Here is a 27,350-nt window from a genome sequence, read left to right as displayed (position 1 = left end):
ATATTATGCTAAGTTTGTTTTTATTTAAAGTTTTTTAATAATGTTATAATTTGTTATTGTAAATTAATTATAATAATCTTGTAATTAATTTTACAATTGTTATTGTTAAAATTGAAAATCAATAATTTATTTTGATTTTTCTATTATATTAATAATTTTTAAATGGAAATTAAATAAACAATTTTATAAATTACTAACATTAATTAACTAGCTAATTAATTTTGCAAACTGTTATTAGTAGTCGAGTTTAACATACAATAGTACAAATAATGTCAACACACGGGGCCCATATTGTATGTTATACCCCTAAATAATTCAAGTTCTCTCTATCTTTTACCTAAGATGTCTCTCTTTTATTGTATGTTATACCCCATATTGTATGTTATTCCCACGAAACTGCCATCCCTAGCATTGGCAGAGTAGGTAAGCCAAGAATTTATTTGGGTCACCCTGCCGAAATAGGCAAATCTAAGAAAAAAAAACCTTTAATTTTGTCTTGGAAAGGGTTTCAAACACAACATTGGGTTGAATGAAAGTGAAATTTCTTAATTTAGTTGAATGGCCAGATCAGCTCTCATTTCCTAAGTCTTTTCTATGTTCTTGGGTATTAGAATGGCCAAGAAGTTGAATCTAAATGAATTTTGTATTTGTTCAGACAAATTGGTTACTATTAATTTACTGCAGGGCAAGTCACCTAAATCACTGTTGGAAGTCAGGTCATTGACTGTGGACATTTGGCTTTGAATTGATGAGTGGCTAGCATCCACTGACACCGGATAGCAAGAACCTCTAATGGTGGTGCCTTTTATTTGACTTACTGCTGTTTTCCTGGGAAATGGGGCTTAGATAAACATACCCCTTTTGATCTTTCAAATGTTATTTCAAATATTTGTAATTCAAACTCGAATTATATGATCTTCCGACTGCATCAGTATAAGTTCATGCTTACCAAAGAAAAAACAAACTAGGATCTTTCTCAGATATCAAAAAGACAAAGAATAAGAGGAAAAGTGAGAGGCTCATGTAGTCGCAAACTCACAATACTAGAGCCAAAGAATTTTGAATGGACCTGCAGGAGCCAGTTTTTTTTTGCATTCCCATGGTGGTCATGGGTAGGAATTCGAACTTCAGACAATCACTTTATTTTTTATTTTGGTGAAATCTGAATATTTCGGGGAGGGCTGCCCCCTGTTGTCTAGCCATTTTCCTACCCAAAAAAAGAAAAAAAAAAAACAACTTTTAAGCAACACAAATTTGAGATTTGTGGCAATTATGCTTCTCAAACTCTGGATATTTCCTTCTCTGATTATGTCAAGGTGCTTTTTGGTGTCTGCTGAGATCTGTAATTGTGGTTTTCAGGAAGCCACATTCATAGATACATCTTTAAGTTCAACACTTGAATGATATCAAGTTCTTTTCGTAAGATGAAATGGTGAAACCATACTCTGAGCTCTTCATAGTTCTAGAAGTGGAGCCATTATTCAAAGTCACTTGAGCCATCTTCACTCTCTGGAAAGATAAATCTCAGATCTTCATTGTCCCTATAAACTTGAACCAGTGCAGCAGCCTTGTATGCAAACATCCCAAACATTGCTGGAACAAGCTGTAGACGAAAAGAGGAGAAATAAAAATTGTCAAACAGTTCCAACCGGTAATACAAATAGACCAGGTCATTAAACCTGAAATTGACGTTAAATTGGAGGTAGCAAACCAAGATTATTGAAAATACAGAGTCTGTCTGTGTATGGGAGTCTCTAAATCAATTTAGAACAACCCCTGTGTCCCTGCTTAATGCTTTGGCAAACACCCCCCCCCTATTTTCTACCAAAAGATATGCTTAACATGCATGGCACTCCTGAATCTCTAACATTTATATTTATTTACTTAGTAATTGATTTGCCTTCTTTTAGTGTACTTTTCATTTTTTTCCCAATTTTTATCTCGAGCTTGGTGATTCAGCAGCTATTTTGTTTCAAAGTATTGCTGCAATGTCATCATTATCTAAGCCCTTGACCCAACTATATGGGGTTAGCTACATGAAATCCTGCTTTTCCATTCGGTTCTGTTTAATGTCATATCTATTGCTAAAATTACGAGCACTTAAATCATTTCTTACTATTTCAATGTATGTCCTTTTTGGTCTTCCCCTAGCCCTTCTAGCCCCTTCAACCTTGTTGCAGAGTGCTTCTTATGGGCACTGTAAGTGGTTCTCTATGCACATGACCAAACCATTCTAGTCTACTTAATCTCATTTTATTACCTATCAGAGTTGCTCCTAAGTTTGTTCAAATGATTTCACCTCTGACCCTATACTTTCTAGTTTTTATACTCATCCATCTCAGCATATGCATTTCTGCCACACTCAACTTTTGGATATGTTGCTTCTTGACCGTCCAACATTATGCTCCATATAACATATATGGCCTTACAACTATTTAATAGAATTTTCCTTTATTTAAGCGGTATTCATCTATCACATAAGACTCAGGATGTACCCCTCCATATTGTCCATTCTGCTCTAATTCTATGGGCAGCATCCTTCCCAATCTCTCCCTTATTATAAGTGATCAAAACAAGGTACTGGAAAAGGTCAGATTATCTCTTGGTCCCCAATCACAAGTGTACCCTAGTTTATACTCCTATTATTATTAAATTAGCATATAGCATATATTCTATTTTAGTGCTACTTGTTTTAAAACCTCTTGCTTCTAAGGTATTTGTCCACAAACTTGCATGTCTTCATTAATTTCATCACAATGTCATCAGCAAACAACAAGCACAAACAAAAGCCCTCCTGAATATGTTTAGTAAATTCATCTATGATCAGTGCAAATAAATAAGGGCTAAGTGCTACAGAGTATAAAATAAATTGAAAAAAAATAGAAAATAAATCCTCAATATATAAAGAAGAGGAAAAAGAAATGAAAAATTAACCACCTGGAAATCAAAGAAATCATTTGTCAAATGCTGAGACAGGGTCCAAAATCCATAAATTGCTACAGGGATCATGAGCCTTGGTGATGAAAGAGCAATGGCACTGCCTTTGATTGATCTCTCTAACAGATTCTTTAGGTCCTCACTTCTTATTCCTATTCTGGTTCAAGAAAGAAAACCAATGTCAAAACACCTCAATGTGATATAAACAGAACCAAATTAGAGAGGTTCAGTTGCATAAGCTCAAAAGATTAATTTTTTGTGGGCCTTACTTCTTTGATTTCTTCTGCATAAAAATCTGAGGAATGTTTTCCTTGGACATGTTGTCAGTGTGATGATACAATAGCTGGAGATACAAACAACTGTACTACAAATTTCTGTTAGCACTTAACTATTTTAGATGAATTGGCCAATCTTAAAATAATTCTAAGGAAAAGAAGCTTAAAAAATAAGCCCTGCTTTAATTGGCAATATATGATATCAAAAGGATTTGTTATTGACAATTAAAATTTTTCAAAAGTCAGTTTTTTTTTTCCATTTTCAACCTATTTTGATTAGTGGTAACAGAATATCCAGATATATTTGTGAAAACAAGTTTCCCAACTAACCTTAGAAGAACTCCTGCAGCATAACTTACAGCAGCCTAGACAACCCCAAGAAGACACAGGTTAGTTGTTCATAATGTTCAAATAATTAAATTTTACAGGGAGTGATATATCACTAGAACTGCTTTACTTTCTCCATTGTGAAAAATATGCAGCAAATCAAGTAATATAGAAGGAAATGCAAATTTCACCTTGTTCAATTATGACCTGCATTTTGGCTAGTGGTTATCATTCTTGACACTAGCTGATGCAGTTGTAATTTGCTTTCTTTCTTCTTCTTCTTCTTCTTCTTTATTTATTTATTTATTTTTTTTTTGGGGGGGGGGGGTGTTAAGGGCCCGCGAATAGGATCTCGTCACAGGTCGGTTAACGGAGAAAACTTCTTGTTTTCCCTTGTTTCTCCCTTTTTTCGAGGAACCTATCTTTAGCGCCTTTATGGTGATTTGTTAAAGAGATCACCAACTCTCCTCTGCTCTTTCTTGACTGAAATTCTGGATGGATTTATTGAATAACATCTGCTCCTTAAACAGGAATTACAAGAGTCCTTCTTAAGGAAACTTTCTAAAAACATTAAGAGGCTTTCTAAAAAGAGACTTTCTAAAAACATTAGGAATCTTTCTAAAAGGAAACTTTCTAAAAGAAACATTAAGAAACTTTCTAAAAGACCTAGGAAAGAATAATGCTACTGCCTAATTAATAGGAACACTGAATCTAGCTAAGAGATAAGATAGGAACACTGAATCTAGATAAGATAAGAAAGGAACACTGAATCTAACGCCCATTACTAAAGCTGTCTGCGGCTGTACTCCTTTCCAACAAAAGCATCCACAATATTACTCCCCTCCTGGACTAAGAGCTTGTCCTCAAGCTTGAATTCAGGATAAGTGTCTTGAAACACAGTCAAAGGAATCCAGGATAGGTGGAATGATTTTGCCCTCCTGGATCGGGTTCCAATGAAGATGGTTCATCCTCATCTTCCTCTTGTTCCACCAGGGGGCACTAAAAACATTAGGAATCTTTCTAAAAGGAATCTTTCTAAAAGAAACATTAAGAAACTTTCTAAAAGACCTAGGAAAGAATAATGCTACTGCCTAATTAATAGGAACACTGAATCTAGCTAAGAGATAAGATAGGAACACCGAATCTAGCTAAGAGATAAGATAGGAACACCGAATCTAGCTAAGAGATAAGATAGGAACACTGAATCTAGATAATAAGAAAGGAACACTGAATCTAACGCCCATTACTAAAGCTGTCTGCGGCTGTACTCCTTTCCAACTAAAGCATCCACAATATTACTCCCCTCCTGGACTAAGAGCTTGTCCTCAAGCTTGAATTCAGGATAGGTGTCTTGAAACACAGTCAAAGGAATCCAGGATAGGTGGAATGATTTTGCCCTCCTGGATCGGGTTCCAATGAAGAGGGTTCATCCTCATCTTCCTCTTGTTCCACCAGGGGGCAGAAAAGTCTCTTGCACTTGTGCCCTACTGAGTAAAGTTCATCACAATTAAAACACTATCCCCTCACCCTGCGCTCCGCCATCTCAGCCCTCGACAAGCGCTTAATAGGGGGTGCAACAACGCTGCTTCCCACATTGGATGCCGATCTGGAATTGTTGCTCGTCTGTGGTTTCTGTTCTTGGCTGGCTGCTGAAGATGGAGCCATTCCGAGTGGTTTCGAGGCTGCCGGTGTTGTTTGAGGCCGCCCTATACTGATACTTCTGCGGTTGAGCTGCAATTTGCGTTCAAAAGCGCGAGCCAAATTCATAGCAGTAACCAGATTGGGGGGATTTTGTATCTCCACATCCACCCTCAAAGTTTCTGCTAACCGGCGGTGAACATGTCAACCTGTTGGTCTGGTCGTACCGAAGATGCTCTTGTAAGGAGGGTCTGAAACTGGCGTTAATACTCAGCCACAGTTCCAGTCTGTTTGAAGTTGATTAGTTCACCTAATGGATTGCTTGTTAATGGGGGCCCGAATCTGAGAAGGCAGTAGGATTTGAATTGGATCCAACTAAGCTCAGGTTCCTCCTGCTCCAATATATAAAACCAGAGTTGTGCCTCCTCTGTCATGTGGAATGTGGCTAAGCTTGCCTTGTCCCTGTCCTCTGTCCGTTGGTTGCGGAAGAACTGCTCCATCTGTACAGCCATCCCAAAGGATCTCCAGTTCCATTATAGGAAGGAAATTCCAGCCTGGTGTATTTGGGAACGATCGTGGTTCCCTGGGCAACGACCTGCTGCTCGCCGAACGATTCTGCCATGTCTGGTTGGCGGCCGTCTGTGGTTGCAGCCCCTTTTGAACTCTTTTCCTTGCTGAAAAATATAACTCCATCAAGCGCCTCAATTCTCGGACGTCGTCCTTGATCTCATGCACCTCCTTGCTGTTTTCCACGAGTTTGTGCTCCAGATCATGAACCCTACTCTTCAATTGCTCAAAGTCACCCATGACGCCCTACTCTGATACCAAATTGTTAAGGGCCCGCGAATAGGATCTCGTCACAGGTCGGTTAACGGGGAAAACTTCTTGTTTTCCCTTGTTTCTCCCTTTTTTCGAGGAACCTATCTTTAGCGCCTTTATGGTGATTTGTTAAAGAGATCACCAACTCTCCTCTGCTCTTTATTGACTGAAATTCTGGATGGATTTATTGAATAACATCTGCTCCTTAAATAGGAATTACAAGAGTCCTTTTTAAGGAAACTTTCTAAAAAACATTAAGAGACTTTCTAAAAAGAGACTTTCTAAAAACATTAAGAAACTTTCTAAAAGAAACATTAAGAAACTTTCTAAAAGACCTAGGAAATAATAATGCTATTGCCTAATTAATAGAAACATTGAATCTAGCTAAGAGATACAATAGGAACACTGAATCTAGCCAAGAGATAAGATAGGAACACTGAATCTGGATAAGATAAGATAGGAACACTGAATCTAACGCCCATTATTGCTGTTGTGTGCGGCTGTATTCCTTTCCAACTAAAGCATCCACAATAGGGGGGGGGGGCGAAGGACTGGTATGTCGACTCAATTCATCTTTGCTCCTACCCATTTGGGATTTTCTATCAAGAGCCATGTTCTCTGTCAAATTGTATGCATTCAGATCATTTTCCACCACTTCAAACCACATCCTTTATTCTCTTTGCTTTTTATAGCTTTCTACTTGCACCAAGTCACTTCTCACTAGTACAGTCATTAATCATCTCTGCACAAGACGCGACCATCTATTGACTTACCTTCATTAATGGTTCGGAACATCTAGCAAGTAGCTACAAATACAAAAAACTATGATTTGTGAAGAAAACCTGAAATTGTAGAATCTAAGGTTCTAGGTGGAATTCAATATGAGATTTGGCCCATATCTTGAGAACTGGCACCTGTTGGGTCTCCCTGCCTTTAGATCATATCAATCCTTCCATACTTTTCTTTTTTCTTGCTCTTATTAGATTATAAAAATGAATCCTCTAATGATTTATTTTTCATTTTTGTAAGGTGATTAGTCGAACCTTTTCTATGAAGACATAAGGGCCTCTACTATTCTGATTTTTGAGGTTTAGATTGTGTGTTTTGATGTTTGAATGTAAATATGCAGTGTCAATTTAAGAATAATAGAAGTGGAAATCAGGGTAAACTTAGGATTGGAGACCAAGAGATATCTCAATATAACCTCTTTTCTTATTGTAGTTTGGTAATCCATAACAAGGAAGAGATTGAGGGGGATGTTGCCCATAGAATTATCTACATTTCTAACACACTTTTTCTAAGCATGTCATTTATTGACTGCCCAACACTCTATACCATACAACATAACTGGCTTTACAACTGTTTTATAGAATTTTCCTTTTAATCTAAATGATATTCTCCTATAACACAAAAGTCCAGATGTACCCTGTGAGTGTGGTGGTTAGGCTTTGTATGGGGGTCTCCTTGAAGGACAAAGGAAAGCCGAGAGCAGGGGGTAGGCTAAAGGCTAGGGCGAATAGAGTGATAGAATGATGATCTCGTTATGAGTTGGACCTCTATTTATAGGGAGAGATCAAGAGATCCCGAAAAGGAGCTAAAAGTGTTTGATTCCCATTAGGGAAGGGAATCTTTGATTCCCTTTTGTGAGCCTCTTAGACTGACGTGGCGTGGGTGACGTCAATACTTATCTCACGTGTCCTTTCTAATCCTACTAGACGTTTTGTCACGCATGTTATTAGTGAAGCACGTGTTTCTTTACTTGTTTTTTGACCTACGATGAACTTGAGCTCATAACAGGTTTGCGATGGCTTTTGATCTCATCGCAGCCTCGCGATGAGCTTGGACTCATTGCAGGCTTGCAGGATCTCGAGTCCACCCTCGGTGTGTGCCTTTGAGTCAGTTGCGGGCCTGTGGAAGCCCTGAGCTCATCGCGAGCTCGCTTTGGGTTCTGAGTTCATCGTAAGCTCAGAACTCATTGCGGGTTGGTGCCGAGTCCTGGACTCATAGTTTTCAAGGCGCCAAGGCGAGGCTAGGCAACTGAGGGGTGCCTTGTCGCCTGGTTGCCTAGGTGGGCGCCTAGGCGATGGATTTTTTATGTTAAAAACATAGATCGTAGGGTAGTTCCCTAGGTACCATAACCATATTTCTTTAATAATTATTCATGATTTTCATAAAAAAAGTATAAATTTTATAAAATCAACATATTCATGAGAAGAAAAGGAAGAAGGAAAATAAAATTAAAAAATATAGAGGCTGAACCCTTACTTTTGTTATAGGAAAAGAAGAAGATAAAAAGTAGTAGTAGTAGTAGTAGTAGTAGTAGTAGTAGAAGAAGAAGAAGAAGAAGAAGATATGAAAGAGGAAAATGTGCTGATTAGATAAAATTTTTAGTTCTTCCTTATTGGTTCAGGTTTTCAAGTCTTTGATGGTTCAATACAGCATTTAGCAATGTTTGTGTTGATTAAACCCTAATAAATAAGAAAATAATAAAAAAAATTAGTATATAAACACACAAAATGATTATTTTAGTTTAATAGTGTCTATTTTATAATTATAATCTCAAAAAATAATGAATAAATAAGTATTTTCTAGTAGGAAATAGAAAACTATTAGGCGATTAGGCGAGGCGAGCCTCAAAGGGCGCTTTGTCACCTAGGCACCCGCCTAGGCGTCGCCTTGACAACTTTGCCTAGACTCGTCATGGTTGCCTTTGTGGCACAAGTTTGGCACCCTCTGTGCTATCACGGTTATGGTGATCAACATATACCTACACACCCCTCCATTTTGCCCAACTTGCTCTAATTCTCTAGGTGACATCCTCCTCAATCTCTCCCTTGTTTTGAATTATTGAACCAAGGTACTGGAAGTGGTCACATTGAGTTATCTCTTGGTCTCCAAAGTTTCATAGTGTAGCTCATGAGTTTAATCCCTATTCCCTCAATAGTTATTACAACTTTGTATATCACCTTTTTTCTTAAATATCGGCACCATACTATTGTTTCTCCAATCATTGGGCATCCTATTTTATTTTACCCTCTTATTAAATAGCTTAGTTAGCCATAGCATGCCTACTTCTCCCACAGCTTTCCACACATCTATTTGAATCCCATAAAGTCCTAATGCCTTTCCCTTCTTCATCTTATTTATTGCCTCTTTTACTTCAATAAGTCTAACTCTATTAAGGTATGTATTATTTTTAACACTATTACTATTGCTAGCTTTTTCCTTCGTTAGCACCCTCTCTTTGTTGTTCATTTAATAATTTTTCAAAATAGTTTTTCTATATTTGTTTGATTTCTTCGTAGTTTACCAAGACTCTTTGATCTTCATCTTTAATGCACCTAACATGGTTTAAATCTTTGCTTTCCCTTTTGCTTAGCTTTACTAATTTATACATTCCTTTTTCTCCCTCTTTAGTGCCTAACTTATGGTAAAGTTCATCATAAGCCCTACATTTAGCTTCATTTACTTCTTTTTAACTTCCCTTCCTATGGTTGTGTATTTTCCCCATTTTTTTTTTCATTTTGAACTTTCTGCCATTCTTTGTAACATGCTCAGTTTAATCTGATTATATTTTAAACCCCTTTCATTCCACCACCAAGTTTCTTTATTAGTTTTCCATTTCCCTTTAAATTCTCCTAAGACCTCCTTTGCTACTTTCTTTATATTGTTTGCCATTTCAAGCTAAATACATTAATCTTTCCATCTACATTTTAATTCCCTTCCATTATCAACTTGTCTACACTTCTTTTCCCTACATGCCCATTTAAGTCTCCTCCTAGAAAAACCTTGTCTTCATCTGGAATCTCCTGGATTAATCTTTCTAAGTTTTCCCAAAATTGTCTTTTAATAGTTTCTTCTAGACCCACTTGAGGTGCATACTCACCTAAAACAAGCTAATTAAAATTATTATATCCCCAATTCTTTTAACATTTACAAATTCAGTTTTTAAATCCTTATCTATTATTATCGCTACACCATTTCTATTGTTCACCTAAAAAATACCATCAACATAACATATCTCAATTGGAAAAAAAAAGGCAAATATAGAGTGGAAGGTAATAACCATGAAAATTATGTTACTTTGAATGCCAATACATATAGCAAAATGTCATTTATCAAAAAATATATATATCATAGTACAAAATGCTTCAACGACTGAAGCTTGTCTTTTGTTTCTGAACATCTCACCTGGATAGAAAATACTACAAGACAATATCCACTGCATGCTATTCCAATTCCAGATGTTAGAACCACCAATTCCCTTTTAAGCTGAAAGACAACAGATAAAGAAAGTTCATTAACGGAAAACTTAAATCATCTCATAATTCTATCCTCTTTAAGTTTGATGACATGGATAGGCAGCATAATATAATTTAAGTGAAGATAAAGAACATATTAAAGTAACACCATTGAGTGCATCATTGAATCTTAAACAAAGTGAAATTGATTTTATCACAGAATAACATCATAATTTCTTAGGAGTTTCAAGCTTCCTGTTTCATGTTTTGTGTTTTATGTTAATAGTGTGTAACAGGAGTAAACCTTTTAGTTTAAGACAAATCACTAATTAGAGGTATTAGTATCTTTTTGTATTTCTTTAAGTTGTTCATTATAAACCACAACAACCACCACCTTTGAGGTCAATGTGATCAGTCAATTGAATTCTATAATCTGTTCTTTCTTCCACTCTTTTGTTCTCTTTCCCTCTTTTTTATTTCCTCTCTTATTCTGCAGGGTTCTACATATTAAAACTTGTCGAAGAAACAATTAGAATACTGTTGCATTCTGTGCAGCCAAAAACAAGTTCATTATTTTCTGTCCAATCAAGAAAGGTAAATTTATCTATGTACAACATTGACAGCTAATCTGTAAGGGCATATTAGTCTTTGTTCTAGCCAAAGGTTATATTGTAATTTATCTATCTTAGAATATATTAATGGAAGGCTAATGGCATCATGGTTTTAAAAGTGCAAGGCGCAAAAAACAGCGCAAGGGCCACTTGTAGCTAAGGTGTGAAACGCAAGGCAAGGCACATGCCCTTTTGAAGCAAGGCACAAAAATGCCCAAAAAAAAAAACAAAAAGTGCCAAAATTTTCAAAAAATGGAAAATATAAACACAATATTAATTAAAATATAAGCTTAGGTTTTAAATTAAATGTTTTAAAAAACCTATTATCTCAAATTGAAATACATAAACATAACATGTAGAGGCAGGTTTGGTACCAAGTTTCCTCAGTAAGATCTAACGCAGACCTCCATTGAGAGATGAAAATACCATCTTTAGATGTTGCAACTTCAATTCCTAAGAAATACCTCAACTCCCCTAAATCCTTGATTTTAAATTCTGAATTAAGGAAGCTCTTGGGTGCTTGAACTCCCTCCATATCACTGCCTGTAACCACAATATCATCAACATAAACAATAAGGAAGGTCACCCAAGTACCTCTCCTCTTAATAAATAGGGTATGGTCAGACTATGTTTAAGTGTAACCTAACTCAACAAGTGTAGCCTGGAATCTATCAAACCAAGCTGGAGGGGATTGCTTGAGGCCATAAAAGGATTTCTTCAATTCGCAGACCTTGCCCCGCATTTCCTTAGCATACATGCCTGGAGAAAGCGACATATGACGGCTGTTAGAGTGAGCCGAATAAGGGTAATTTAGTAATCTTATGTCAGTTAAGTACTTTGCTTATGTGGCTGTTTTATTAGAGTACTCTGCCCCACACTTAAGTGAGGGCAGTTTAGTCTTTGTAAGTGTAATTAGAACCTAATAAACACAAGGGGGTCGACTGAATGGAAGACTAATCAGTTCGACTAAACCCTCCTGTTCTCTCTTTCTCTTGTCTTCTTCCTCATCTTCTTCTTCCTTCTTCACTGGTTCGGACTACTGTAGCTGCTCCAAACATGGTATCAGAGCAAGGTTTCTGACCTGCTTCCGCTTGCAAAGCATCTCAGCTGTGTTCGTGACACCCTCCTCTTCGTTTCTAGTTGGTTAATGGAGAGAGCTGGTTCGCCCTAGTTCTGAGACATCACAGTTCGTTGCTCTCTGCTGCGCACAGTTTTCTTCATCAAGGAAGGTGATTTCAGCAGTGAATGGTTGGCTGATACTCTCAAAGGAAGGTTGGTTATTTAGTCCTCTTGTGTTGCTGGTATTTCTGGGTAGGAACCCTTCAAGAATCAGTTAGTACTGATTAGAACCTAGAGAACTAGGTTCATTGTTGCCCTAAAAAGGGCTGTGTGTGCAGTAGCCGAATGGTGTAGGGCTGCTGTGAGTTGTTGAGTGGTGTTAGGGCTGCTGTAGGTGGCCGAGTGGTGTAAGGTGGAATGCAGTGACCTTCCCAAGCTCCTTGTGGTCGTGTAATGCCCTCTTGAGTGTGTTAAACAAATCTGAACTGGGTGTAGCAGTTTGATTGTGTTGTGGTGCTTGTGATGCACAATTTTTTTTATTGAGTGGTTGTAAGAGGGCCTACTGTTGTGTTGTGGTGCTTGTGATGCTTATGTGGGTCGTAGGTGTGTGAAGTCAGCAGTAGTGTAAAGAAGAACAAGTGTGTGCTCCCACTGTTGTGTTTAGGGGCTGCAATAGGTGCTGAAGTATCAAACTGTGAACAACATCAATCAGCTTGTAGCTGAGAAGTAAGGTTAGAGGCAACTGTGAAAGAGTACAATGGCAGCAATAGGAGATGGCTACAATGATCAGAAACCTAATGTGGTAATTTCCTCCGACTACCTAGGGGTACAAATGACCTCAATTAAGCTGAATGGGGAGAACTATGTTCCATGGGCCAAATCAGTGGAAGTGTTTCTCAAGGCAAAGAAGAAAGTAAAGCATGTAAGAGATGAAAAGCCATCGGAGGACTCTCCAGGGTTTGATGATTGGGAGCAAGAAGATGCTCAAATCATGACTTGGCTGTGGAATAGTATGGAACCTAAAATTAGTGCCAACTTCATGTTTCTTGATACGGCTAAGGATATATGGGAGCATGCTAAGAAGCTATATTCTGGACAAGATAACACAACAAGAGTGTATCAACTTTATCAGGAGTATTTTGATTTACAACAAGGAACCAAAACACTAGAAGAGTACTATGCCAACATGAAGAATATAAGGAATGAACTCAATGTCTATCACCCCCTTTCTCCAGATATTAAAGTTCAGCAACAACAAAGGGAGCAACTAGATGTTACAAGATTTTTAGTGGGGCTGAAGTCGGAATATGAACCAGTTAGAGCCCAAATATTGGGGGGCTCTACTCTTCCTACACTTGAGGAAGTATTCTCAAGGCTTCGTAGAATCTCTTTGGGACAGACAGAGAACTCCACACAGTCTGATAGATCAGCACTTGTGACAGCTCGAGGGGTTGGATATAGTACAAGAGGGGGAGGTCATGCTCCCCGAGGAGGCCGTGGCAGTTCCATGATTAGTCGGGGTGGTCGTGACTCAGGGGGAGGTCGTGGCAGAGGGAAGAATAACTCTACAAGGAAATGCACTCATTGTGGTAGAGAGAGACACACAGTGAATTTCTGTTATGATCTACATGGCCCTCCCTCTAAATGGGCTAATCATGCTGTAGCGGGTGAGGTTGATATCAGTGACAGTAAACCGGCAGACCGAACTCATCCCACATCTACATCTACCTCTGGGAGGGAAATGGTGAGCGTACCGCGTGATGAGTATGAACGGTTCCTTCAAACTACTTCACAGCATACCACTGCCACACTTGCCCAATCAGGTATTGCTTGCATGTCATCTAAAACCTCTCCCTGGATTATTGACTCTGGTGCCTCAGATCATATGACCGGGACTCCAGGTGTGTTCTCTTCTCTCTCTGAAACCTCCACATCACAAACTGTTACACTTGCCAATGGGTCCTCATCTCCCATATGTGGTGTTGGTAATATTGACATGGCTCCTGTGCCCTTATCATCTGTTTTATATGTCCCTAAGTTTCCATTCAATCTTATGTCTGTTAGTAAAATAACCAAAGCTCTTAACTGTTCCGTTACCTTCTTTCCTTCCACCTGTGTTTTTCAGGATCTCAAGACGGGGAAGAAGATTGGTGGGGGGCATGAAGCTGGTGGATTGTACTATCTTGGCGGTGGTGGATCTTCAATTGCTCTTCAGACTTTGCTTACTCCTCTACAATGGCATTGCCGACTGGGACATCCATCTCTCAAGGCTCTCAAGATTTTGGTCCCGTCATTGAGTCATTTGTCAGTTTTGCAATGTGAGTCATGTCAGTTTGGGAAACATCGTCGTGTGTCCTTCAGTCCAAGAGTTGAGAGTCGTATGTTGAGTCCTTTTTCTTTGGTTCATTCAGATGTTTGGGGTCCAATCAAAATAGAGTCTTATAATGGGTACAAGTATTTTGTCTCCTTTATTGATGATTGTTCAAGAATGACATGGATTTACTTAATGAAAGAAAGAAGTGAATTGTTTTCTATTTTTCAAAAATTCCATGCTGAAATACGCATACAATTTGGTGTTCCAATCAAAATTCTCCGTTCAGATAATGGTCGTGAATACTTTCTTACTTCATTTCAACAGTATTTAGAACAGCATGGCATTATTCATCAGACATCATGTGCATACACCCCTCAACAAAATGGGGTAGCTGAACGGAAGAACCGTCAGCTTCTTGAAACTGCTCGGTCTATTCTTCACCACATGAATGTTCCTAAACGTTTTTGGAGTGATGCTGTACTCACTGCATGTTTTCTCATTAATCGGATGCCCTCCTTCATTCTTCATGGTCGGTCCCCCTTCTCTATCTTGTTTCCCACTTTATCTCCATTGCTATTAATTCCTCGTGTCTTTGGTTGTGTGTGCTTTGTCCACAATCTGAGCCCTGGAATAGACAAGCTAGATGCACGCTCAATTAAATGTGTCTTCCTTGGCTACTCACGGACTCAGAAAGGGTACAAGTGTTATAATTCCATTACCCGAAAGTGCTATGTCTGTCCTGATGTCACCTTTTTTGAGTCAGTCCCCTTCTTCTCAAGTCCTGAAGCACCCTCGTCTCCACCCGCACTTCCTCTTCCTCTCCCTGTCAGTGATCCAGTTCCAGATGTTGTTGTTGGAGTAGACTCATCACCTCATCCCATGCAGATCACCACCGAACGTCCACCAATCCGGCAAGTGTATACACGTCGAACGGCACCGGCCCCTCCTCCAGCTTCTACCTCATCTGCGGATCCTCTCATGGCTCCTATTGTTGAACCCTCAAACCTTGATCTACCCATTGCCTTACGGAAAGGTAAACGCAGTTCTACCCTCCATCTCATTTCCAATTTCGTTTCATTATCTCGTCTTTCTACATCACATCGCCAGTTTGTTTCCCTTTTATCCTCTATTTCCATACCTAACAATGTCCAAGAAGCTCTTAGTTCACCTGATTGGCGGCAGGCAATGGATGAGGAACTTTCTGCTCTTCAACATACTCAAACGTGGGAACTTACTACTCTCCCACCTGGTAAGCATGCTGTGGGATGTAAATGGGTGTATACTGTGAAATACTTGCCAGATAGTAGTGTAGAGCGTCTGAAGGCCAGACTTGTTGCTAAAGGTTACTCCCAGTTGTATGGAGTAGACTACATGGAGACATTCTCTCTAGTGGCTAAGATTGGTTCTGTTCGTGTACTAATTTCCCTGGCAGTTATGTATGATTGGCCTCTGTTTCAGCTTGATATCAAGAATGCCTTTCTCCATGGTGATCTTGTGGAGGAGGTATATATGGAGCAACCACCTAGGTTTGTTGCTCAGGGGGAGGATGGTAAGGTATGCAGATTGAAAAAGGCAATTTATGGGTTGAAACAATCGCCGCGTGCTTGGTTTGGGAAGTTCAGTGAAGTGGTGAAGAGTTTTGGAATGAAGCAGTGCCAGGTAGATCACTCAGTGTTCAGCTATGACTCAGAAGCTGGGAAGATTCTATTATTGGTCTATGTGGATGATATTGTCATTACTGGCAGTGATAAATTGGGGATTGGCAAATTAAAGGTATTTTTGCAAAACCATTTCCAAACAAAAGATCTTGGAACATTGAAATATTTCTTGGGAATAGAGGTTGCCAGGTCAAAACAAGGTGTAAATCTGTGCCAAAGAAAATATGTTCTTGATCTATTGGAAGAAACAGGACTGTTAGGTGCAAAACCGGCTGAGACCCCTATGGAACCAAATGTTAAGTTGAGCAGTGATACAGGAGAAGTATTTGAAGATCCTGGAAGGTATAGACGACTAGTGGGGAAGCTGAACTATCTAACTATCACGAGACCCGACATATCCTTTGCAGTCAGTGTGGTGAGCCAATTCATGCAGGACCCTCGTATACCTCACTGGGATGCAATTCTTAGAATTGTGAGGTATCTGAAAGGAGCTCCAGGCCGTGGACTATTGTATAAACCAGGAGGAAAACTTGAAGTAGTGGGGTATACAGATGCAGACTGGGCAGGCTCAGTGAATGATAGAAGATCTACTACGGGCTATTGCACATTTATTGGAGGAAATCTTGTGACGTGGAAGAGTAAAAAGCAGACGGTTGTGGCCAGAAGTAGTGCTGAAGCTGAGTATAGGGCCATGGCACATACTACCTATGAGTTAGTGTGGTTGAGGAATCTTCTACAAGAAATTGGGTTTCACATGGATAAACCTATGAGACTGTATTGTGACAACCAAGCTGCACTCCATATCTCATCCAATCCTATATTTCATGAGAGAACAAAGCACATAGAGGTTGATTGCCACTTTGTGAGGGAGAAGGTCCTTGCTGGAGAGATAAACACAGAACATGTGGGCTCGAATGATCAATGGGCAGATTTGTTTACAAAAGCTCTAAACTCAGGGAAAGTGAATCATCTATGTAACAAGCTGGGATTATATGGCATATATTCTCCAGCTTGAGGGGGAGTGTTAGAGTGAGCCGAATAAGGGTAATTTAGTAATCTTATGTCAGTTAAGTACTTTGCTTATGTGGCTGTTTTATTAGAGTACTCTGCCCCACACTTAAGTGAGGGCAGTTTAGTCTTTGTAAGTGTAATTAGAACCTAATAAACACAAGGGGGTCGACTGAATGGAAGACTAATCAGTTCGACTAAACCCTCCTGTTCTCTCTTTCTCTTGTCTTCTTCCTCATCTTCTTCTTCCTTCTTCACTGGTTCGGACTACTGTAGCTGCTCCAAACAACGGCCATTTAAAAAGGTCGTTTAAGAAGGCATTCTTAAACATCAAACTGGTGTAACGGCCAGTCATAACTCACTACCAAAGACAAAAAAACTCTCATTGAGGTCATTTTGGCAATTGAGGAGAAAGTATTCATATAATCAACTCCATTATAACCCTTGGCAACTAGTCAGGCCTTATACCTCTCAATAGTACCGTCAGCATGATACTTGATAGTGAACACCCACTTACATCCCATTGGTTCCTTCCCATGAGGGAAATCTACATTATCTCAAGTATTATTTTGAAGTGCTTCTATTCCAATTCTCATAGCCTCCCTCCATTTTGGCTTAGACAAGGCCTCTATAACTGACTTGGGTATAGGCTGAGAGAAAATCATTTCCTAAGGAGGTAGTAGCTGCATCAATAGATTCTAAGTGGCTAATGAATCAACCATACTTCTCATAATCTGCTATGGTGGCTGCAAGCTATTCCCCCATTGATTTTTCATCACTGGAACCTTTCTCATCCTTAGAAGAGGTGGCTAGTGGCTACATTGGCATTGCCACCTTTCCCACTCCCATTCTTCTTACCATTATTATTGTTCTTGAATCTAAGAGGTATAAGCTTTGGATGTAGCTTCCAGCAGGTATCCATCGTGTGCTTAGGTTTCTTGCATATGCATAAACTACATCTTTCCTTTTAGTGGTAGCCCTTGGTTTCATTCCAACATGGGCAAAGTGATCAATTGAGATTTCTACAGCCTGCACTTGTCTCCTACTCTCCTCAAAAACTTGATTCCTCTCCACTAACTTCCTATGAGTCTTAGCATCCTTAGCCACACAACAGTCCCCATCAAGTCAATCTCCTGCTAAAGAGATTTCAACATAGAGAACTAAACAACTAAAGGCTTCTCCCCCTATCTTAGATTATTCACATCATTCTTTAGCTTGTAATCCCTAACAACATTCAAGTTCTAGGAATAAGCCTCTGTGGCACTGCCCCACACCTCCTTTGCAATATCTGTCCACAAATAATGTTGGTTGATATGAGGCTGAATGGAATTTACTAGCTAGCCTACAATTGTAGTTTTCATGCATCCACCTTTCGTAAGCAGGGTTATCCTTCTAAAGTTGCTTCTTACTCCTAGTGATGCATCCCCATTCCCCTCTACTACAAACATAGATCTTATTTACTTGAGACCATGCTAGATGAATTAGTCCCATCTAACTTCACTGAGGCTACTGCCCCCAATAGAGTCCACAAACCATCCTAGGCCAAACCCAAAGTCTATAGGTTGTTTCATCTCACCTCCAGTTCGCTCCATTGGCCAAATGGAAACAAACAAAAATAAAATAGGGTGTTACTAGTCAAGATTCACTACCCTAAGTCTATATTCTATAGGTTGTTTTATCTCACCTCTAGTTTGCTCCATTGGCCAAACGAAAACAAACAAAAATAAACTATGATGTTACTAGTCAGATGGTGGACTCAATTCTAATTGCTAATGAGCTAATTGATTCTAGAAGAAGAGAGGGAACTCCGGGTGTGATTTGTAAACTTGATATTGAGAAAGCATATGACTTCATCAACTGGAATTGTCTGGATCGTGTGCTGGACAGAATGAACTTTGGTCAGAAATGGAGAAATTGGATCACAGTTTGTATTAAGACACCAAAATTCTCACTCCTAATTAATGGTCAATCTACGGGTTTCTTTGGTAGCTCTAGGAGTTTGAGGCAGGGAAACCCTCTGTCCCCTTTGTTGTTCATTTGTGTCATGGAAATTCTCACCCTTTTTAGTAAAAAGGCTGCAGAATTTGGTTTATGGAATGGGTTTGCAATCTCCCCTGGAAAGGAAAAGGTAAATATCCTGCAATTTGCAGATGATACCTTATGTTTTGTTGATGCCTCTGTGACTCAATTGGAATCAGTGCTTGGGATTCTGAGTTGGTTTGAAGTGGTGTCTGGTCTTAAAGTTAATCCAAATAAAAGCCAGATCATCCCAGTGGGCCATGTTTCAAAATTTAGAAGAATGTGCAAATGCGATGGCTTGTCAAATTAATCCCCTCCCGGTAAAATATTTAGGACTGCCTCTCGGGGCTAAATTTTCTTTTTCTTCAATCTGGTGCTCAATTATTGAGAGAATGGAGAAGAAACTGGCCTTGTGGAAGGCAAAATATCTATCATTTGGGGGGAGGGTTACTTTGATTACGAGTACTCTCTCCAACCTACCTACTTATTTCCTTTCTCTTTTCCCCATCCCAAACAAAATTGCAAATAGAATGGAGCAACTCCAAAGGAATTTCTTGTGGAGGGGTTGGGAGGATGAAAAGAAGATTCACATTGTAAAGTGGGATCAAGTTTGTCTCCCTAAGGAAGCTGGTGGGTTGGGAATAAGAAAGCTGAAGAAATTTAATTCTGCCCTTCTTAGCAAATGGTTATGGAGATTTGCTTCTGAGAGGAATGCATGGTGGAGAAGCCTTATTGCGGCAAAGTATGGTGTGGAATGGGGTGAGTGAAGATGTAAGGAACATAATCTTAATGGGGGAAGATCCCTCTGGGCAGGTATCTTGAAGAGCACTCCTTTCTTTCTGGATGGGATCAGATTTAAAGCTGGTAAGGGGGATAGAATCAAATTTTGGAAGGATCCCTGGTGTTTAGTGGGTCCACTGGCTGATTTTTTCCCCTTCTTTTCCAAATTTCTGTGAATCAAGATTCTTCAGTTGCTGAAAATTTTAGCATTTCAAGTGATTCTATCATTTGGACTCCTCTTTGTAGGAGAAATTGGTTTTACTGGGAAGTGGAAGAGTATGGGGAGTTGTTGAGGCTGCTCCAAAATCAGATGATTGATTCGAACTCATAGGATGAATGGGTTTGGAAGTGGAATGCAGATGGTAGCTTTTCAGTCAAATCCCTATTTCTGAAGTGTGGTTCAGGTCATGAGAATTTCCCTGTTAGACAGGTTTGGAATCCAACTAGTCCCTCCAAGATCAATTTTCTGGTCTGGACTATGGCCCTTGATAAATGTCTGACCAAGACTAATGTGGAGAGACGAGGTATTCAGCTCCTGGATCTCTCTTGTGGTTTATGTGGAAAGAGTGTAGAAACTATAGAGCGCTTGTGCATCCACTGTCCGGTTTCTTCTTTGATCTGGGGGCATTTTCTTAAGGTTTTGGAGATTAGCTAGACCATGCCAAAATCTGTGAAGGAGCTGCTGATGGGTTGGAGAGTTGAGGGTCTCAGCAAGAAAGGAAAGATTGTTTGGAGTTCCATCCTGGCAGCTGTGTTTTGGTCCATTTGGACTGAAAGGAATAACAGAATCTTCTGTGGTAAATTTAAAAGCCCGGATGAAATTGTGCAGAGAGTAGTAGGGAAGATATGATCCTGGGTGTCAGTGAATGAGGAATTTAAAAACCAGAATGTATCCCTTTTGTTTTGCTCTAAATCTTGGATGAGCATGTAATTTGCATTGTGCCCAGACAGATCTAGTGGTCTGGGTCCTGTTGTATCTCTCTTCAATATGCTGAATAAAATACTTTACCATTTTCCAAAAAAATGTTACTAGTCAAGATTCACTACCCTAAGGCCAAAACTGCTCTTCAAACAGCCAAAAATAGGATTTTACTGGACCCTACAACTCGGTACTCAGAAGAAGACAGAAAGTCTAACTGCTCCTACCAAAGGCTCCAAAAATATCTCCAACTTGGATCATTCTCAAAGATACTTAGAAAACTTCTATTCTAGGCCCAAGCGCAACTTCCAAACTCCCTCTATACCCCTTAATCTAAAAGCTCTCCAGTTAACTAGGGTTAACAGGAAACTCTCCAAGAACTTGCCTTGGGCCTCAAACAAGCATTGCAATCTTCTCCAAAACCCTCCTCTAACTGGGCTGAACAATTGCTAATTAATCAACCAATCAACTCTCCATACAACCTGCGCATGGGATTAAAAAAGGGAAGAAGGAAGAAGGAAGAAGGTGGGAACTCTACTCTGATACCAAGATGTAAATCCCACCTGTAAAATATTTGAAATAAAGTAGAAAAGAAGAGAAAGATTGAAGAAGATGAAGAGAGAAATTATAGAGGAAGAAGATGGAAGAAAAGGAAGAAAGGAAGAGAGTCAATTGAACACCTATCCAATCCCCCACAACTATATTTTATGCTTTAATTGAAAAAAGAATACAATTACATGAATGCCCTTAGTAGGACAGCCAGCACTAAAAGCAATAATAAAAGAAATAAAACAGGTCCATAATTAAGGCCCACTAATCACAGACATAAAGCATAAACAAAAAAAAAAAAAAAGAAAAAGAAACTATGGCCCATTCAGTCCATCATCTCTACAAGTTCTTATCACCATGTCCCTTGTTAACCACTTAATTTTATTTATCCAAATTGTTTTCTTCTCATCTTTAAACTTTAATCCAGCATTCCACTACCTACGAGTCCCCTTAAATAATTACCCTCTCTAGTCTTATCTCTTTTGCCTTTTGTAGATCAAACAAAACAACAAGAAGTTCATCTCTTGTAGAGTCCCCTAAGCCAACCAGACCCAAAAACAGAGCTATATTACCTTTCTTGTCCCTAAAAACCCCTCCTACACTGAGGGGCCTAGATTACCAAAGCTACTCGCATTAAAATTTATATTTATAAAATTACCTTCAGGTGGCTCTGATTCTTGTTGTATTTTACATTTTTACTCTTCCTTGATGATGATGCAGCCACTTCCCCCCACTTTCTTCTGATATCATCATATGAGTAAGTCTCAATATTCTTTTCAAAAATGAAGTCAAATATTAGTTTTTGTTTGTGTAGTAGATTATTTGGTTGATCTATTAGAATTAATTCCATTTTTTCATGCGTTTAAGTTTTGCTTGAACTCATTTTATCTTAGTTTTGACTCTTAAGGTTTACAAGACAACTTCACAATGTACTATTTTGTTTATAACATTAGTTCATTAGCTTTGTTTAATCATTTGAAACAAGATAATAATTTAAGAAGGTGTGCCTATGCTTCTTTTATCATTTAATAAAACATCTTTCATAATGTTTCCACCATGTTTATAATTTTTACAATATCTCCATACAATATTTCCGACATTTCTGACATGTTTCCTATTTTTGGATGACTGACATTTCCACTGAAATGACATTTTAAACCTTGCTTACTAAAGACATCTTTCTTTACAAGGCAGCGAGAAGTTCAGCTCTTGCAAAGGAAGCTGAATTCCCTTCTGGCATTTTATATGCTTTACTCAACTGCTACTAATTGAAAGTCTAACTTAATAGACTATCTTTCTGTACACTGAAAGAGGCTTCTCTGATTTTTTATTGTTGTTTAATTGTTTAGAATCCATGTTATTGACACCCAGGTGTGCAATTTTGGGTTTTAACACATTATGTGCTTGTGGATTGGCTCATATAAAGTATCTACATTGAGTCTGAGATACATATGATGAACATAATGACTGTCATTTATGATCTATGACAGGAAAACATAATTTGCTTTTTGGTTTAATTCATAGTATAATCTACAATTTGAAACAATTTTTGGAATTTCTTATTTATTTATTCTTCTTTGCATCTGTAGCCCAATAAAAGTTTATGTTTGTTTTGAACTCATTACTATTTTTCTTTGTCACGTGATTTTTTTCCTATTTTTCTTTTATGTTTTAGAAATTATAAAATAATTTTTAAAATATAATTAAAAAGTTACATGTTCGTAAGTTCACTCACAAAGGGAAGCGACTCTTTCAAAGGTAAGGCAAGTGAAAGCCAATCCTCGTATTTTCCCAACAATGTTTATATCCTTATGATGCTTCTGGGCTTATGCTTGAAATGACAGATTTTTGTAGGAAAATATCAGTTATACCTAATAAGTTAATACAAATAAAAAAAATGAGAACCCAAAACCAATGACTTGAGATGCTTAACCAATGAAATCAAATTCTGAATCCAACGCAATATCCACAACCTGTAAGCATCACATTATGCAAATATACAAGAATGAAGAAGGAAAGTTTATCATTGTAGAAGCACCAGACATTGCTTTGAATGGCCTTTTCTTCAATTGGAAGGCGTGCCATAGAAGTTACTAAGAGCCAACAAAAAATAAAGAAAAGTAGAAAATCGAAGGCAATAGATTTTAGAAATGAATGAAATACTGAATCAGAAAGAAAAATCATACAGCTTCATATCTGAGAAGGTTTAGCTTTTTCCTTCTTTCGCTATCATTACGCAATTCCTGTCATTGAATATATCAAAAAGTTACATATTCAAAGTTTCTTTCTTGGACAGCATCAGTGTTAGGCAAAAAAGCAAGGCTATATATGATTAATAAAGGAAATTGCAATCCACCTAATAGCAAACCTTGGCCATGGCTTTCTTATTTATCGGTGCACTAGTGTCTCCTGACACCGACTCTTGGATTTTGGTCAGTTTCAGAAAACCACCATCATTTTTATTTTCCATGACCTACAAAGTTTTGAAGACATAAAAATAGTATCGGCAAGTAGATGATACTTTTCTTTCACACAAATCTAGTGCATTAGTTAAATTTTGCAACATAAGGAGCCAAAATCTTAGTCAAATTTTGCAAAATCATCCATATATCAATTTAAAAGGTTCATAAGGATAACAGAAACACTACTTAAAATCCAAAGTAATCAAAGTCTCTGTACACCACTAAATTAGTAAAAGCAATACTAATACCAACTGAAATTTTAAGCATGGAAAGTTACAAAGTCAGAATGTTTTGCTTAAATTTTGAAATTGCAAATAGTTACAGTTAATAGGATTTTCGCCATGGGATTATATTTCTTGATAGTGTAGCCGGCCAGAGATAGGTGAAAGAGGAGAGAAGAGAAGAGAAGAGAAGAGAGGAGAAAAGAGAGGGTTTGCAATGCAACAGTACTGGCGGCGCCAGTGTTTATTTAATATATATAGGGCGACAGAAAATAACAAGGGAAAAGACCCTTGTGCCCCTGAGTACAATAACAGACATAACAGAAATAAAAAACGAAATAAAAAACACTTTAATTTGGACAAACAGGCCCTAACAACTGCAACTAAGTTATTCTAACATTATTCCAACACTCCCCCTCAAGTTGGAGCATAGATGTCAATCATGCCCAACTTGTCACACAAATCTTTGTGCCGCACATGATGAAGACCTTTGGTGAAGATATCTGCAAGTTCCTCTTCCGAGTTGACATATGGTGTGCACACTTCTCCACTTTCAAGTTTCTCTTTGATAAAATGCTTGTCCACTTCAATGTGTTTCGTCCTATCATGCAGAACTGGATTAGCAGCAATATTGATGGCTGCTTTATTGTCACAGTAGAGTGAAGTAGGATTGTTTACTGCAAAACCCAGTTCACCTAACAGATTTCTTATCCACATGATTTCCGCAACCCCATGAGCCATCGCTCTATACTCTGCTTCAGCACTGGATCTAGCCACCACACTTTGTTTTTTGCTTCTCCATGTGACAAGGTTTCCTCCTACAAAGGCACAATAACCACTGGTGGACTTTCGATCATTGACTGCTCCTGCCCAATCTGCATCAGTATATACTTCCACTTTTAAGTGACTGTGTTTCTGGAACAACAAACCAGCTCCAGAAAACTTCTTGAGATATCTCAAGATCCTCTCTACAGCCTCAAAGTGGGTTGTCATCAGGTTGTGCATGAATTGACTAAGGACACCCACTGCATAGGCAATATCAGGCCTGGTCATAGACAAATACAGAAGTCTCCCCACGAGTCTCTGGAACATCTTACATCTTTCAAAAATTCTCCCTGACTGTCTCCCAGATGGTGATTAGGTTCAATAGGTGAATCAGATGGTTTTACCCCCAACTTGCATGTATCTTCTAATAGATCTAGTACATACTTCCGTTGGGAAATAAAGATGCCCTTGTGAGAGCGGGCAACTTCAATTCCAAGGAAGTATCGTAAGGGGCCTAGATCCTTCACCTCAAATTTAGTGGCTAAGAATTTTTTTAGTCTCTGGATTTCAGCCTCCCAATCTCCTGTGATCACTATGTCATCCACATACACAATAAGAGTTGCAATTTTACCTTCACCTCTTTTTACAAACAAGGTATGATCTGATTGGCATTGTTTGAATCCCATTTGTTGGACTGCTACATGGAACTTACTAAACTAAGCCCGAGGTGATTGTTTCAATCCATATAGGGACTTTTTCAACCTGCACACCTTTTGTTCACTGCCTCTGGCACAGAACCCTGGGGGTTGGGTCATGTACACCTCCTCTTCCAAGTCACCATTCAGGAAGGCATTCTTGATGTCCAATTGGTGAAGATCCCAGTCAAGATTTGCTGCCAAGGAAAGGAGGATCCGGATGGAGTTCATCTTCGCTACAGGGGCAAAAGTCTCTGCATAGTCCACTCCATATACCTGTATGAAGCCTCTTGCTACCAGTCTAGCCTTGTACCTTTCAACAGTTCCATTAGCTTTGTGTTTCACTGTGAACACCCACTTGCACCCCATTGGTTCCTTCCCTTCAGGAAGATCTACCAACTCCCACGTACCATTTTTATGTAAGGCATCAATTTCTTCCTGCATTGCATCTATCCATTCAGGTTTTGACAAAACTTCTGCCACGGTCTTAGGGATGGGAACACTATCCACAGAGGAGAGGAAGGCACGATAAGAGGGTGAAACATGCTCATAGGACACAAAGTTAGAGATAGGATGATTGGTGGTACAAGATCTAACACCCTTTCTCTTAGCAATAGGAATATTAAGATCATTGGGGACATGTGAATCAACATTTAAAGGAGCAATGGGAGCAAGTGTACCTAGTTGATGAGACGGATCTGCCTCGGGTGAATCCGATGATGTTGGTTGCATAGTGTTCGGCTCCACGGCTCTTGAACTCTATTGGCTCTTATGACGACGATGGAAAACCCAGAACGGAGGAGGATCGGGTAAAGGAGGTAGTTGAATCTGAGTCGTCGCCTGTTTCTCCTCAACCCTACTCTCCCCCTGAGGAGAAACCAAAAAGAACGGTTGACTCTCAAAGAATGAGACATCAATGGAAACATAGTACTTGCGAGCAATGGGATCTTAGCAACGATACCCCTTTTGAAATGAGAGGTAACCAAGAAAAACACAAGGAATAGCCCGAGGGTCAAGTTTACCATGAGTAGGTGAGAGGTTGTGGACAAAACAACGACACCCAAAAACACGCATCGGAATGGTGGACAACGGGGCTGTAGGGAACAGGAGCTGATGTGGGGCCTTATACTCTAGTAGCCGAGAGGGCATGCGATTGATGATATATGTCGCACACAATACTGCATCCATCCAGAACTGTTTTGGCACATTCATATGAATCAGCAAGCCACGTGCAACTTCGAGTAGATGACGATTTTTTCGTTCAGCCACACCATTTTGTTGGGGTGTCCTGGCACAAGAGCCTCGCTGAATTGACCCACTCGAATTAAAGAACTTCGTGAGATCACTATGGAAATATTCCTTTGCATTGTTCGACTGGAAAATATGAATTTCCGTTTTGAACTGAGTGAACACCATGCGTTGGAAATCTTTCACAATTTGTGGCACTTCATCTTGAGATCGCATAGGATAAACCCAAGTGTATCGAGAATAATCATCAATCAACGTAACAAAATACTTATAGCCAGCCGCAGTAGATAGAGTAACAGGGCCCCAAACATCAAAATAAACAATATGAAAGGGAAATTCAGATCTTTTATTTCTTAAAGGTAAAGAGCTTCTACAATGCTTACTCAACTGACAAATTTGACACTGTAACTGAGTCACTGACAAGGACTCAAACAACTGGAACATAACTTTTAACGATTCAAAAGAAAGATGACCTAAACGACTATGCCATAAATAGGCCTGACTCTCACTCGACGAACTTGTGGACTCAATCGCCACTAGACCAGCATTATTCTCCAACATGTAGAGACCATCCACCATGCTTCCTCTACCAATCGTCTTCCTCGAGGTCAAATCCTGAAACACACATGAAGACAGAAAAAAGGTGATTGAGCAGTTCAAAGAGTGAGTAATACTACTAATGGACGACAAATTAATAGGTAATTTCGGAACATGCAGGACATTTGGAAGAGTAAGGCCAAGTGGGAGAGATATGATGCCTCGGCCAGCTATGGTAGAAAAAGAACCATCAGCCAATCTTACCTTA

The 27,350-nt window shown here is 38.9% G+C and overlaps 1 protein-coding gene across 2 annotated transcripts in view; it reads right to left on the bottom strand.

Annotated features, from left to right (window-relative positions):
• Nucleotides 1-1,057: 1,057 nt before the first annotated feature.
• Nucleotides 1,058-27,350, bottom strand: part of LOC148845701 (NF-kappa-B inhibitor-like protein) — a 45,057-nt gene continuing 18,764 nt past the window's right edge. Inside the window, exons 3-9 of one of the 2 annotated variants that reach the window (XM_088954934.1) lie at nucleotides 23,523-23,627; nucleotides 23,341-23,397; nucleotides 10,188-10,268; nucleotides 3,543-3,577; nucleotides 3,207-3,296; nucleotides 2,938-3,094; nucleotides 1,058-1,603 (exon numbers count right to left, since the gene is read on the bottom strand). In XM_088954934.1, coding sequence (XP_088811060.1) covers nucleotides 1,478-1,603; nucleotides 2,938-3,094; nucleotides 3,207-3,296; nucleotides 3,543-3,577; nucleotides 10,188-10,268; nucleotides 23,341-23,397; nucleotides 23,523-23,627 — 651 coding nt within the window. In that variant the 3' untranslated portion in view covers nucleotides 1,058-1,477. The remainder of the gene's footprint in view (nucleotides 1,604-2,937; nucleotides 3,095-3,206; nucleotides 3,297-3,542; nucleotides 3,578-10,187; nucleotides 10,269-23,340; nucleotides 23,398-23,522; nucleotides 23,628-27,350) is intronic. The other variant, XM_088954935.1, reaches the window with a different exon arrangement.

This window comes from Nelumbo lutea, chromosome 7 (assembly GCF_056320005.1).
Source record: "Nelumbo lutea isolate HS-2025 chromosome 7, American lotus-T2T, whole genome shotgun sequence".
Taxonomy (NCBI): domain Eukaryota; kingdom Viridiplantae; phylum Streptophyta; class Magnoliopsida; order Proteales; family Nelumbonaceae; genus Nelumbo; species Nelumbo lutea.
This window is presented reverse-complemented; position numbering and strand designations above follow the sequence as displayed.